This window comes from Nyctibius grandis, chromosome Z (assembly GCF_013368605.1).
Source record: "Nyctibius grandis isolate bNycGra1 chromosome Z, bNycGra1.pri, whole genome shotgun sequence".
NCBI lineage: Eukaryota > Metazoa > Chordata > Aves > Nyctibiiformes > Nyctibiidae > Nyctibius > Nyctibius grandis.
Window position 1 is genome coordinate 64,233,411 of NC_090695.1, and position 13,485 is coordinate 64,246,895.

At 46.3% G+C, this 13,485-nt stretch overlaps 1 protein-coding gene across 1 annotated transcript in view; it reads left to right on the plus strand.

Moving 5' to 3' along the window:
* Positions 1-2,553: 2,553 nt before the first annotated feature.
* The window catches only part of AUH (AU RNA binding methylglutaconyl-CoA hydratase), a 136,341-nt gene continuing 125,409 nt past the window's right edge, over positions 2,554-13,485 (plus strand). The window contains exon 1 of the mRNA XM_068422558.1: positions 2,554-2,799. Within this exon, the coding sequence (XP_068278659.1) occupies positions 2,586-2,799 (214 nt within the window). The 5' untranslated portion in view covers positions 2,554-2,585. The remainder of the gene's footprint in view (positions 2,800-13,485) is intronic.

Genomic DNA, 13,485 nt, shown 5'->3' on the forward strand with positions numbered 1-13,485 from the left:
CTTTATTTGTCTACCCTTTAATCCTTCCCCAGAGGCTCTCAACTGTGCCATCGCCGACTGTAAGCTCCATACATTCCAGCCCTTCCACTACATACAGTGCCACCCCCCACCTCGCCTGCCCTGCCTATCCCTCCTGAAGAGTCTGTAACCATCCATCACGGCACACCACTCACAAGACTAATCCCACCAGCTTTTGCTTATGCCAATAATACCGTATCCCTGGGACTGGGCCAATGCTTCTAGCTCCTCTTGCTTGTTCCTCATACTGCGCGCATTTGTGTAGAAACACTTCAAATGCGGTTCGTTGTGCCCATCACCTCTTATAGCATTTGGAAGAATTTCACTAGCACTCAGCTCTTTGAACTATGTCGTGCCATCCCGTGTCTTGTCACTGACTGGCCTGGTGTTGCCCCATTTCCCCTTCCAATCTAGTTTAAAGCCCTGTCAATCATCAGCCCTGCTAGCTCCTGAGCAAGTACCCGTTTCCCTTTCTGGGAAAGGTGCATCCCATCGGAAGTTTGTAGACCTGGCGACGAACAGACCATCCCATGATCGAAAAACCCAAAGTTCTGCCAACCTCGGAGCCATGTGTTGATTGTCCGGGTCTGGTCATTGGAAACAACACTTTTTATCTAGGTGTAAACATGCCATAGAAATGCAGATGTGGGACACTGCAGAAAAAGTGAATAGAAATTAATTTTTTTTTTTCACTTCTTATGCTAAGAAAGTAAAATCAGTGACGTGTAAAAGAAAATTGTACTTCTAAAATTCCTTCAGCTTTAACCATGATTGTGGGTGTTTGTACAACAGATATGAGGCTATTGGGCTTGATTCCATATGCTGACCTCTGCTCAGAAAAGCATTTGCTAGTCCTTGAGTCTGGGAACCATTGCAAATGACAGCTGTACAGGTACAACACGCCTGCCTTCAGCTTCAAGGCAACATTATGGTACCGTATCCAATCTAGTTCTGCTTTTCATGTCTTTTTACCTTATCCTTTGTCTTTCAGAATAGTGCTGTCTCTCTGTTTCTGTTGACATAACTGGGTATGGTCTTTCAAAATTCATTCTCATTAAATAAAATGTTCCTCGACTGTGAACAAAATTTCCAGGACAGGCATTCTTTATTCCTTTCTGTTGGAAAAGGCTTTAGCATACTGCAGGCACTACTGGAATAGGCTGTTAATCACAAGCTATAGTCCTGTTTAAATAGTAAAACATAATAAATGCAAGGTGACAGTCTGCCTGTTCCTCCCCCCCACAGTTGCCCTTCATGGGCAACTACAAGAACAAATAGGACATTATTTTTAGACTTTCATTTCTCCATAAGGAAGGCAGTGGAGGAGCTGCTGAGCAACCGCATGAAGGAGAGGAATGCAGTAGCTAGCTTTCCCAAACAACAACCAAAATGGCTCCATCTCAGCCTCTTCTCAGAAGCGGTACAGCTTTATCCCTCCGATAAAGTAACACTGAGTTTCGAAAATGACAGCAGGTTGATGAAAGGCATGTTGTCAATTCTCAAGGCCTAATTCTTCTAAGTAAGTAAACCTGAAGAAGATGATAAACATCACAGCTTTAGAAGCCTCATTGCTCTCCCGGATTAATCGCAGATATAGCAACCTTTACTAAGTCCTGTGTAAGGAGTCAAGTGAACTTCTTTATTTATATCTGATATATGCGTATACTCTGGCCCAACTAAATGTTACGGTATTGACACACTGATCTTTGAAATTCTACCATCCTTTTGAAACAGGTCGGTGGTCTTGTAACACGTGAAATTGCAACTAAAGATGGCAACTACCTACCTACACCCTTAGCGCTTATATCCTTTGACTTGCTTCATGTCAGTGGGCCTGTCAGCGTGCATGGAGGGCAACCAGACACCACGGCGGTGCTGCTTACACAACTTAACCCAGCTCTGAACACCAGGTCCTATTAATTTGATCCTTACTTTTGCAAAGAGGACGGCGGGTGTAGACTGAGAGGGGAAATTAATGCAAACAGCCTTTTATCTTGGCGTGCAGCACCAGGTGCTAGCTGGTTTATGTTATTGACCTTATGTTCATTGTGGTACCGCCTCACACTGTGCAACAAAGCCTGCGCATGTTGGCTTTAAGATGGGATCTAGGTAAGTTCACCACAAATAAATGTCCTGCATGACTTCCACCACGATCACGAACTCTCAGTGAAACCAAACAGCAATTTTTACCGATGAGATACTTTTCCACGCGCCAGTGTATTTCAAGCCGTGTGTGAAGAAGTCTCAGATCTCTTCAGGCCAACAAGTCTTTTCTCAAACGCGCACCGTCCAGAGCCGGGCCGGGCCCGGCCCGCCGGCCGCCACCGCCAGCGATGCCAGCCCAGCCCAGCCCAGCCCGGCCGCCGCGCTGCCCCCGCCGCGGCTCAGCCTGCGGCCGCTGTCGCCCCCACGCCTCCCGGGCGGCCTCGAGCGCGCGCGGTCCTCGCGCCTCGCCGGCGCGGGGGGAGGAGGGGGCCGGCGGCGCCCCGTGCGTGCCGCAGCCGGTCACGTGGGCGGCGGGAGCGGGGCCGGCGGCGGCGAGCGGCTGAGGCGGCGCAGGCAGCAGCATGGCGGCGGCGCTGGGCGGCCTGGGCCTTCTGCACGGCCGAGTCAGGCTGGCAGCCGCAGCCGCCGCGACCTCCTCCCTCGGCCGGCCTGGCCATCGGGCGCCGGTGCGGGGAGGCGCCGCCGCCGCTCTCCCCTCGGCCGGGAGGAGCTACGGTTCCGAGGCGAAGGAAGAGGAGGAGCTGCGGGTCCGGTACCTGGACGACGAGCACAAAGGTAACGAGGGGAAGGCAGCGGCGGGGCGGCCCTCCCCCGCTGCCCCAGCTCCGGCAGCGCACAGGCCGCCGGGCCGGGGTGACCCCTCCGCGCCGCCGCGGCACGGTGGGGCGGCCGCCACGGCGGGGCCGGGAGGGAGGGGGAGGTCCCGGGGGGAGCCAGCCGCCGGCGAGGGGCGGGAAGAGAGCGGCGGCTCCTCCTCCTTCGCGCACCTCGGCCGGAGGCCTCGTCGCAGGGTGCAGGAGCTGCCGGCACGGCTGTTGCGGAGCTAGGCCAGCTTGCTCTCTCCTGGCTCTTCTTTTTCAGAGCGCTGCACAGTGTGCACTGTGTGTGCCAGGCACACCTTTCTGAGCTGGCATCTCTTGGCCACTTTAATGGGAGAAAATAAAGTTGAGTGACAAACTGCTACAATCGTGCCGCTTCCCACGCCTGTTACTTACTTGTGTGCAGGGGCAGACAAGGACACAGGAGTTGTATCGACGTTTTCTGTTCTGGAAAGTGTGGCTTCAGCACTCTTGCTCATCTCATGCTGCTTTCCTGGTAACCATCTCACCCTCCTCCTTGCTTTTAGTGCTGTCAACTGCTGCTGACCTTCTTCTACTAAACTATACCAAGAGTCTTGTTTCAGCCCACCTGGTTAAACAAAGAAAGAAAATCTGTGCTCCAGAGTGATCTGGAACCAATGCATCACAACATTGACACTTTGTAGTTCCTCTTCTGGTTTGGTGCTCACCAGATTGGTGCTCACCAGATTTTGGAGGTGTTCTTCCTTTGGAGGTGTTTCACCTCCTTTGGTGTTTGTCACTTCCTTGCCATTTGGGTGCAGCAGGGCTAGGAATGGTGGAGAAACAGTAAGTGCAAGCTCCGCTTCTGAGGATTTATTTTTTGAGTCATGATGTTATACCTGCTTTTATGGAGAGGGCCATAGTGTGCAGCTCTATTCATCTGCAGCACGTTATTCTCTTTATGTGCATAGTATGTCTTGAAATAACTGTATGTTGAGATGCACAGTTCAGTTTACATCTTTCAGCATGTTAACTTGGTTATTTCAGACTCGCTGCAGATTCAGGCAAACGCCTGTGAGTTGAATATGAGGCCAACTTTGGCCTTTTCAAGCAATTGCTAGGGGAAATCCCATGGGACAGGGTACTAGAAGGTAAGGGGACCCAAGATAGTTGGTTAGCATTCAAGGACTCCTTCTTCCGAGCTCAAGATCAGAGCATCCCAGCAGGTAAGAAGTCAAGGAAGGGTAGCAGGAGACCTGCATGGTTAAACAGGGAACTGCTGGGCAAACTCAAGTGGAAGAAGAGGGTGTACAGATCATGGAAGGAGGGGCTGGCCACTTGGGAGGAATATAAATCTGCTGTCAGATGATGTAGGGAGGCAACTAGGAAAGCTAAGGCCTCCTTGGAATTAAACCTTGCAAGAGAGGTCAAGGACAACAGAAAGGGCTTCTTCAAATACATTGCAGGTAAAGCCAACACTAGAGGCAATGTAGGCCCACTGATGAATGAGGTGGGGGCCCTGGAGACAGAGGATAAAAAGAAGGCAGAGTTACTGAATGCCTTCTTTGCCTCTGTCTATACTGCTGGAGGCTGTCCTGAGGAGCCCCGCACTCCTGAGGCCCCAGAAGAAGTCAGGATAGAGGAGGAATCTGTCTTGGTAGATGAGGGCTGGGTCAGGGACCAATTAAGCAACCTGGACGTCCATAAATCCATGGGCCCTGATGGGATGCACCCGCGGGTGCTGAGGGAGCTGGTGGAAGTCATTGCTAGGGCCACTCTCCATCATCTTTGCTAAGTCGTGGGCAACGGGAGAGGTGCCTGAGGACTGGAGGAAAGCGAATGTCACTCCAGTCTTCAAAAAGGGCAAGAAGAAGGACCTGGGTAACTATAGACTGGTCAGCTTCACCTCCATCCCTGGAAAGGTGATGGAACAACTTGTCCTTGGTGCTGTCTCTAGGCACATCAAGGATAAGAGGATCATTAGGGGCAGTCAACATGGCTTCACCACGGGGAAGTCTTGCTTAACCAACTTGATAGCCTTTTATGAGGACGTAACCCGGTGGATCGATGATGGTAAAGCTGTGGATGTGGTCTATCTTGATTTCAGTAAAGCGTTTGACACGGTCTCCCACAGCATCCTCGCAGCTAAACTGAGGAAGTGTGGTCTGGATGATCGGGTAGTGAGGTGGATTGTGAACTGGCTGAAGGGAAGAAGCCGGAGAGTGGTGGTCAATGGGACAGAGTCCAGTTGGAGGCCTGTGTCTAGCGGAGTCCCTCAAGGGTCGGTACTGGGACCAGTTCTATTCAATATATTCATTAATGATTTGAATGAGGGAATGGAGTGCACTGTCAGCAAGTTCGCTGATGACACAAAACTGGGAGGAGTGGCTGACACACCGGAAGGCTGCGCAGCCATTCAGAGAGACCTAGACAGGCTGGAGAGTTGGGCGGGGAGAAATTTAATGAAATATAACAAGGGCAAGTGTAGAGTCCTGCATCTGGGCAAGAACAACCCCATGTATGAGTACAAGTTGGGGACAGACTTGTTGGAGAGCAGCGCAGGGGAAAGGGACCTGAGGGTCCTAGTGGACAGCAGGATGACATGAGCCAGCAGTGTGCCCTTGTGGCCAAGAAGGCCAATGGCATCCTGGGGTGTATTAGAAGGGGTGTGGTTAGCAGGTCAAGAGAGGTTCTCCTCCCCCTCTACTCTGCCCTGGTGAGGCCGCATCTGGAATATTGTGTCCAGTTCTGGGCTCCTCAGTTCAAGAAGGACAGGGAACTGCTAGAGAGAGTCCAGCGCAGAGCCACGAAGATGATTAAGGGAGTGGAACATCTCCCTTATGAGGAGAGGCTGAGGGAGCTGGGTCTCTTTAGCTTAGAGAAGAGGAGACTGAGGGGTGACCTCATTAATGTTTATAAATATGTAAAGGGCAAGTGTCATGAGGATGGAGCCAGGCTCTTCTCAGTGACATCCCTTGACAGGACAAGGGGCAATGGGTGCAAGCTGGAGCACAGGAGGTTCCACATAAATATGAGGAAAAACTTCTTTACGGTGAGGGTGACCGAACACTGGAACAGGCTGCCCAGAGAGGTTGTGGAGTCTCCTTCTCTGGAGACATTCAAAACCCGCCTGGACGCATTCCTGTGTGACATGATCTAGGTAATCCTGCTCCGGCAGGGGGATTGGACTAGATGATCTTTCGAGGTCCCTTCCAATCCTTAACATTCTGTGATTCTGTGAATATGCATATATATAGATTTGTATACATATACAGAGAGGTAACTAAAACTTTGAACTTTAGCATAAGGCTTAGAAGATGATTCTTTTTCAAAGGGAGATGGAGGTTCTGCTTTCATCCGAGGGCAGGTGTTTCTGTCACTGTTGAGAGTCAGTGAAGTTGATGATGTAATCTATTTCTGAAATCCACTTCTGTTTTGGTGATTGTTCTCTTCCCAACTCTTTAGCTCCTTTAAGACGTACTTCTTTACTCCTGTTTTCTCAACCAACTGTGGCACTCGGAATTAGTTTTAAACACCTATTTTAATTTTTTAAGGTTATTTTTAATTAAGGAAGAGCAAAGAAGAGTTTGTAAAATGTTGGAGGAGTGTTTTTCCTTGTTTGTTTTGTGCTTCGCCAACAAGTGGTAGAAAATACCTGAGTACTACCTAAGGCCATTATTTTTATTTCTGCTGTTGCACAACAAGCAATAGGTACTGTGTTCCAGCTGTTGAATCAGCTAGAAATTGTTGCTTTTGTAATGTTACGAAGGTGTTTTGTACTGTGTATCTATCCTGAGTTTGTTGCTGAGTGTTTTTGATGCAGATACTGTAAGTTTGATTGTGCAGAGAATTGAAGGAGGTTTTTGAAGAAAAGGTGCAGAGATATCTAAAGTTTTGCTTGTCAATATCTCACTTGTCTATTTTTTCTATTGAAAAAATATTTTTGAAGTTGTTTTTTCTTTCCGTCTCAGAATATACATCTTTGTTGAATGTGGCATTAAAAATGCCCCAAAGCATGGAGATAGCATTTGGAGTGTTAAATGAACTGTGGCTATAATGAGAAAGGATTCAATCAATGTATTTTTAATTCATGAGTTCTCTTCAGGAGAAGGGATTTGCTTTGGCTTTGCCTTTCAGAAGGATGTAGAAACACATACTGTTAATAAGGGATAAGAACAAAAGTCTAGAAGTAAGCCAGAAAGAGACATGAGCTTCATATGCCTCTTTCAGCTGCGCAAAGAGCAGACTACGTTTCTGCGAAAGAAACATGTCTTTGCTGCTTCTCCATGCTGCTACTGCACACCCTCCTCCTCACCCTCCGTGTCAAGTTCATCAGTCTTTATCTGCTTATAGCACATAATACCCCTGCTGCATTAGGACACTAACTCCATATAAGCCCCTGTGATCTTTCTTGCTCTTCTCTAACCTACCATTCCTTTTTCCAGCAGTTCATATTCTAGACTTTCCCAAGTGGTGACATTGCCTCATCATACTCTACCATTACATACTTCTTGTCTAGACACAGGGACAGACTCTGTCCCTCTGACAACCTTTTCCGGCACACACATGCTCATTTATGCTGTGGTTATGCTCTTGTCCATGCACAGTCTTTCCGTGCTGTTTGGAGAAGGTTGCATTGTCCAGGGGCTTTTACAGCTGAGTATGCTGGGGAGGCACGAAAACTGACAGTAGCTGCCTCATGTAGAGACGCATATCTTGGAGCTCTAGACAAATCTTTCCCTGCAGGCAAAGTAGCGAACCGTCCTGCTTCATAACACTTTCAGGTGATTCATATACCACAGTTTTTGGGAAGTTGTTAAACATGAACTGAAATGAGACTATATTTGAAAGGGCTAGTTATTGCAATTTTAGTTTCAAGACTTTCCAGCTTCCAAATTTGAACTGAACTAGAATATGAAAGATGTGAGATTTTTGAAGAATGTGATTGTAAAATGCCTGTTTATTCTGAACAACATGTTACAACTCGTGAAGCTTTTAGTATCAGTTTTCTGTGAGTACAGGTGATTGTCAGTGCATCAGTATTCCTTAGTTAAATATGTATCTTTTACTTTATTTGAGATTCTATTTGATGATCAGTAGGGCTGAAATATATTACAACTGTTGACATTTCAGAACTTCTAGCCAAGTTGCATTAGTGATCCTGGAAGTCTTAAGTGTGTACATAGTACTATTGGGAGATATGGTACTGCAAGGAAGGGAGGAAGGACTGTCTGCAAGTTGTTGCAAAATCTTATTTTGGGAGTGGCAGTGTATTCTGGAGACAGTTTTACAGCTTCTTAGATTAGAGAAATTTCAATGAATTTAAAGCTTTTGCTCTTATAGATGGAATTATGAGAAATAGCTCTCTAGTCTTGACTCAAGTGTTGCGGTGTCACTTGCTGGAATGTGATATAAATACTTGTAAAACTTAGATTTTACACTGGAGTGACTCTTTGTGCTTATATTTTCCAACTGGTTTTAGTTCAGTTAAAGTATGTAAGACAGATTCTTGTCCTCATCAGTTAGAATTTTAACGTACATAGAATGAACAGAACAAATATGGTCTCAGTTGAAGTTAGTTGTTCAGAGGTTGGAAATTGATAGTTAGCTGATAAATCGGAAAAGCTTTCACTTCTTTGGCTCTCTTTAAAATTTTTCCTGCACTTCCTAAATTACTAGATCTCATCTGCACATCCCTGCTTTATTTAAAGTGGTGTTTAGAGATAAAAAAGGTGCAGATATGGGATTTTGAAAAATGTTTTGGTGTTTTTTAAAAATACTGCCTAGTACACATGTGTATGATTTTGCACTTAAATAGTTCTTGATAGGGTGATCAATGGAAACCACCAGAACTGTGCATGATACGCTCACCATAGATTCTTGTTTTCCTTATGAAACTATTCTAGAATAGTAAACATCTAAGTCAGCGTGTCTGCCTTCGTTTATCTGTGTAGTTAAGTGAGACAAGCTTAAAAATAACTTAGCTGTCTTTGATCCTCTCTCCATTTTTCAGTACATAATTCAGATTTTTTTTAGCCGTGAAAAAGTACATTTGGATATATCATTTGTGTGAGTGTGTGTACTTAATACAAATAAACGTATTCCCATAAGTAGTTTTTATACAGACGTAGCGAATCTTTCTAACTCAGACAAAATTACTAATATGAGTGTAAAGACAGGATTTGTTTGTAACTGTTTAAATGTGTTTCTACCAAACATTGAGGATGAATATTTTTTGAGAACTAAAAAGCACAAGATCAAACAGATAAAAATAATTATTTAAAGTAAGATTTCCTGTGTGCTGATATAAACTGTAGTTAAACCATGATCTAATCACTTCACTTAAATTGGTCCACTCTATTTTGTACAGTATAAAAAGAAATATGATCCTCTCTTTCAGCAGTTTTAAGTAATGATAGCATCATGTATTTTTGCTATCACTCTTAAAATATGAGAACCTTTCAATATGAACTTATTGAAATCCTGTCTTATATGCAAATCCCAAATTTGGTGTACACTGTGAAATGAGGATGTTTCTGGAAATTTACAGGTATTTTGAAGCTATCATTCATATATGTATGTAGCTTTATCTCACTAAAAGACATTTTTTGTTTTTATTATATGTGACTTACATAGAGTTTTCTCTTAAACATTAACAATTATTAATAATAATAATATTAATATATTAATGGCATCCTGGCCTCTATTAGGAATAGTGTAGCCAGCCAGTCTAGGGAAGTGATCATCCCTCTGTACTCGGCACTGGTGAGGCCGCACCTTGAATCCTGTGTCCAGTTCTGGGCCCCGCACTTCAAGAAAGATGTTGAGGTGTTGGAGCGAGTCCAGAGGAGGGCGACCAAGCTGGTGAAGGGTCTGGAGGGTCTGACCTATGAGGAATGGCTGAGGGAGCTGGGGTTGTTTAGCCTGGAGAAGAGGAGGCTCAGAGGTCCTTGTTGCAGTCTACAACTGCCTGAAGGGAGGTGGTAGTGAAGTGGGAGTCAGTCTCTTCTCCCGGGCAGCTAGCGATAGGACAAGAGGACATAGCCTCAAGCTTTGCCAGGAGAGGTTCAGGTTGGACATTAGGAAGAATTTCTTCTCCGAAAGGGTCATTAGACATTGGAATGGGCTGCCCAGGGAGGCGGTGGAGTCACCATCTCTGGATGTGTTTAAGAAAAGACTGGACATGACACGTAGTGCCATGGTCTAAGTTGATGTGGTGGTGTCAGGGCAATGGTTGGACTCGATGATCCCAGAGGTCTCTTCCAACCTGATTGATTCTGTGATTCTGTGATTCTGTAATTATATCACAGGCAGCTTTCTCTTTTGACAAAGGTAACTTATAAGCAGAGAATATATTGTATGTTTGCATAACTTTTCCTCTGGTGGTTGACTAGGCCACTGGTACACAGGGATATGACTGCATATATTAAACAGCATTGGGAGTCATCCTAGACCCTTGAAGAACCTAGCTAATTGGGTGAAAGTTAGTTTTTAGTATGTGAATGTAATTTTTCATAGATGCACGTTATTTACTGAAGAGTGTTCTGAAATAATGTGGAGGTAACTCCGAGGAAAACCTATGAAATTAATATTGAGTTTAGCATTACGTGAATGCTTATTCCTTCTTAGTATATCTGTCACTTCTTTGACACTGTACAGATACTGGAATTTTACTATTATTTCTACTGACATTTGTTGATGAATGTGATGATGATGTTTGAGTTTTTTTTCTTTTACAAATAGATTTTTTCTTTTACAAATAGATTTTTCAAACAATTTTTTTTTAAAATATTTTGGAAAGCAGATCTGTGTGTGGGGGCTTTAGTGTGAGGGTTTTATGAACCATGATGAAATGCTTCAGTTGACGATGTAACAAGTATTTTAAAATACATAAAAATAGCCAGGTTTTTTGTAGGACTAACAATATTTGTCAGAATGGTTACCTGTATGGCAGTATTACCTGAACATTTTGCTTTTTTTTTTTTCTTTTTCTGTTCTTTATAATTGGATTGGTGGGGCTCTGTAGTGTTATATGGAGCCTGATTATTCCTTTTTTTGCCCTGGTTAGGGAAATTTATCCTTCTAAAATTGATATACCCATGTGACCAGGGGTTTAAATCTTGTTGAATATGCAAAACAGGGAAGCCTTGCCTTAGACAGTTTTTTCCAGGAGATTCGTGTGGTGGGCTGGGGAAGCGAGAAGGATTAAATTCTCAGCTGGAATTCACAGAATCACAGAATCACAGAATGTTAGGGATTGGAAGGGACCTCGAAAGATCATCTAGTCCAATCCCCCTGCCAGAGCAGGATTACCTAGATCATGTCACACAGGAATGCGTCCAGGCGGGTTTTGAATGTCTCCAGAGAAGGAGACTCCACAACCTCTCTGGGCAGCCTGTTCCAGTGTTCGGTCACCCATTGCCCCTTGTCCTGTCAAGGGATGTCACTGAGAAGAGCCTGGCTCCATCCTCATGACACTTGCCCTTTACATATTCATAAACATTAATGAGGTCACCCCTCAGTCTCCTCTTCTCTAAGCTAAAGAGACCCAGCTCCCTCAGCCTCTCCTCATAAGCGAGATGTTCCACCCCCTTAATCATCTTCATGGCTCTGTGCTGGACTCTCTCTAGCAGTTCCCTGTCCTTCTTGAACTGAGGAGCCCAGAACTGGACACAATCTTCCAGATGCAGCCTCACCAGGGCAGAGTAGAGGGGGAGGAGAACCTCTCTCGACCTGCTAACCACACCCCTTCTAATACACCCCAGGATGCCATTGGCCTTCTTGACCACAAGGGCACACTGCTGGCTCATGTCATCCTGCTGTCCACTAGGACCCTCAGGTCCCTTTCCCCTGCGCTGCTCTCCAACAGGTCTGTCCCCAACTTGTACTCATACATGGGGTTGTTCTTGCCCAGATGCAGGACTCTACACTTGCCCTTGTTATATTTCATTAAAATTCTCCCCGCCCAACTCTCCAGCCTGTCTAGGTCCCTCTGAATGGCTGCGCAGCCTTCCGGTGTGTCAGCCACTCCTCTCAGTTTTGTGTCATCAGCGAACTTGCTGACAGTGCACTCTATTCCCTCATTCAAGTCATTAATGAATATATTGAATAGAACTGGTCCCAGTACCGACCCTTGAGGGACTCCGCTAGACACAGGCCTCCAGCTGGACTCTGTCCCACTGACCACCACTCTCCGGCTTCTTTCCTTCAGCCAGTTTACAATCCACCTCACTACCCGATCATCCAGACCACACTTCCTCAGTTTAGCTGCGAGGATGCTGTGGGAGACCGTGTCAAACGCTTTACTGAAATCAAGATAGACCACATCCACAGCTTTACCATCATCGATCCACCGGGTTATGTCCTCATAAAAGGCTATCAAGTTGGTTAAGCAAGACTTCCCCGTGGTGAAGCCATGTTGACTGCCCCTAATGATCCCCCTATCCTTGATGTGCCTAGGGACAGCATCAAGAACAAGTTGTTCCATCACCTTTCCAGGGATGGAGGTGAGGCTGACCGGTCTATAGTTACCCGGGTCCTCCTTCTTGCCCTTTTTGAAGACTGGAGTGACATTCGCTTTCCTCCAGTCCTCAGGCACCTCTCCCGTTGCCCACGACTTAGCAAAGATGATGGAGAGTGGCCCTAGCAATGACTTCCACCAGCTCCCTCAGCACCCGCGGGTGCATCCCATCAGGGCCTATGGATTTATGGATGTCCAGGTTGCTTAATTGGTCCCTGACCCAGCCGTCATCTACCAAGACAGATTCCTCCTCTATCCTGACTTCTTCTGGGGCCTCAGGGGTGCGGGGCTCCTCAGGACAGCCTCCAGCAGTATAGACAGAGGCAAAGAAGACATTCAGTAACTCCGCCTTCTTTTTATCCTCTGTCTCCAGGGCCCCCACCTCATTCATCAGTGGGCCTACATTGCCTCTAGTGTTGGCTTTACCTGCAATGTATTTGAAGAAGCCCTTTCTGTTGTCCTTGACCTCTCTTGCAAGGTTTAATTCCAAGGAGGCCTTAGCTTTCCTAGTTGCCTCCCTACATCATCTGACAGCAGATTTATATTCCTCCCAAGTGGCCAGCCCCTCCTTCCATGATCTGTACACCCTCTTCTTCCACTTGAGTTTGCCCAGCAGTTCCCTGTTTAACCATGCAGGTCTCCTGCTACCCTTCCTTGACTTCTTACCTGCTGGGATGCTCTGATCTTGAGCTCGGAAGAAGGAGTCCTTGAATGCTAACCAACTACCTTGGGTCCCCTTACCTTCTAGTACCCTGTCCCATGGGATTTCCCCTAGCAATTGCTTGAAAAGGCCAAAGTTGGCCCTGCTGAAGTCCAGGGCTGTGATTCTGCTAGCTATTCTGTTCCTGCCACATGAGATCCTGAACTCTACCATCTCATGGTCACTACAACCAAGGCTGCCCTCAACCTTCATGCTTCAACCAGACCCTCCTTGTTAGTAAGGATAAGATCCAGCAGCACTCCTCTCCTAGTTGGCTCATCCACCATTTGCATCAGAAAGTTATCATCAATGCACTGGAGGAACCTCCTGGACTGAGGATGGCTGGCTGAGCAGGCCTCCCAGCAAATATCAGGGTAGTTGAAATCCCCCACAACAACCAGGGCCTGTAATTGCGAGACTGCTCTCAGCTGCCTGTAGAAGGCCTCATCACCCTCCTCATC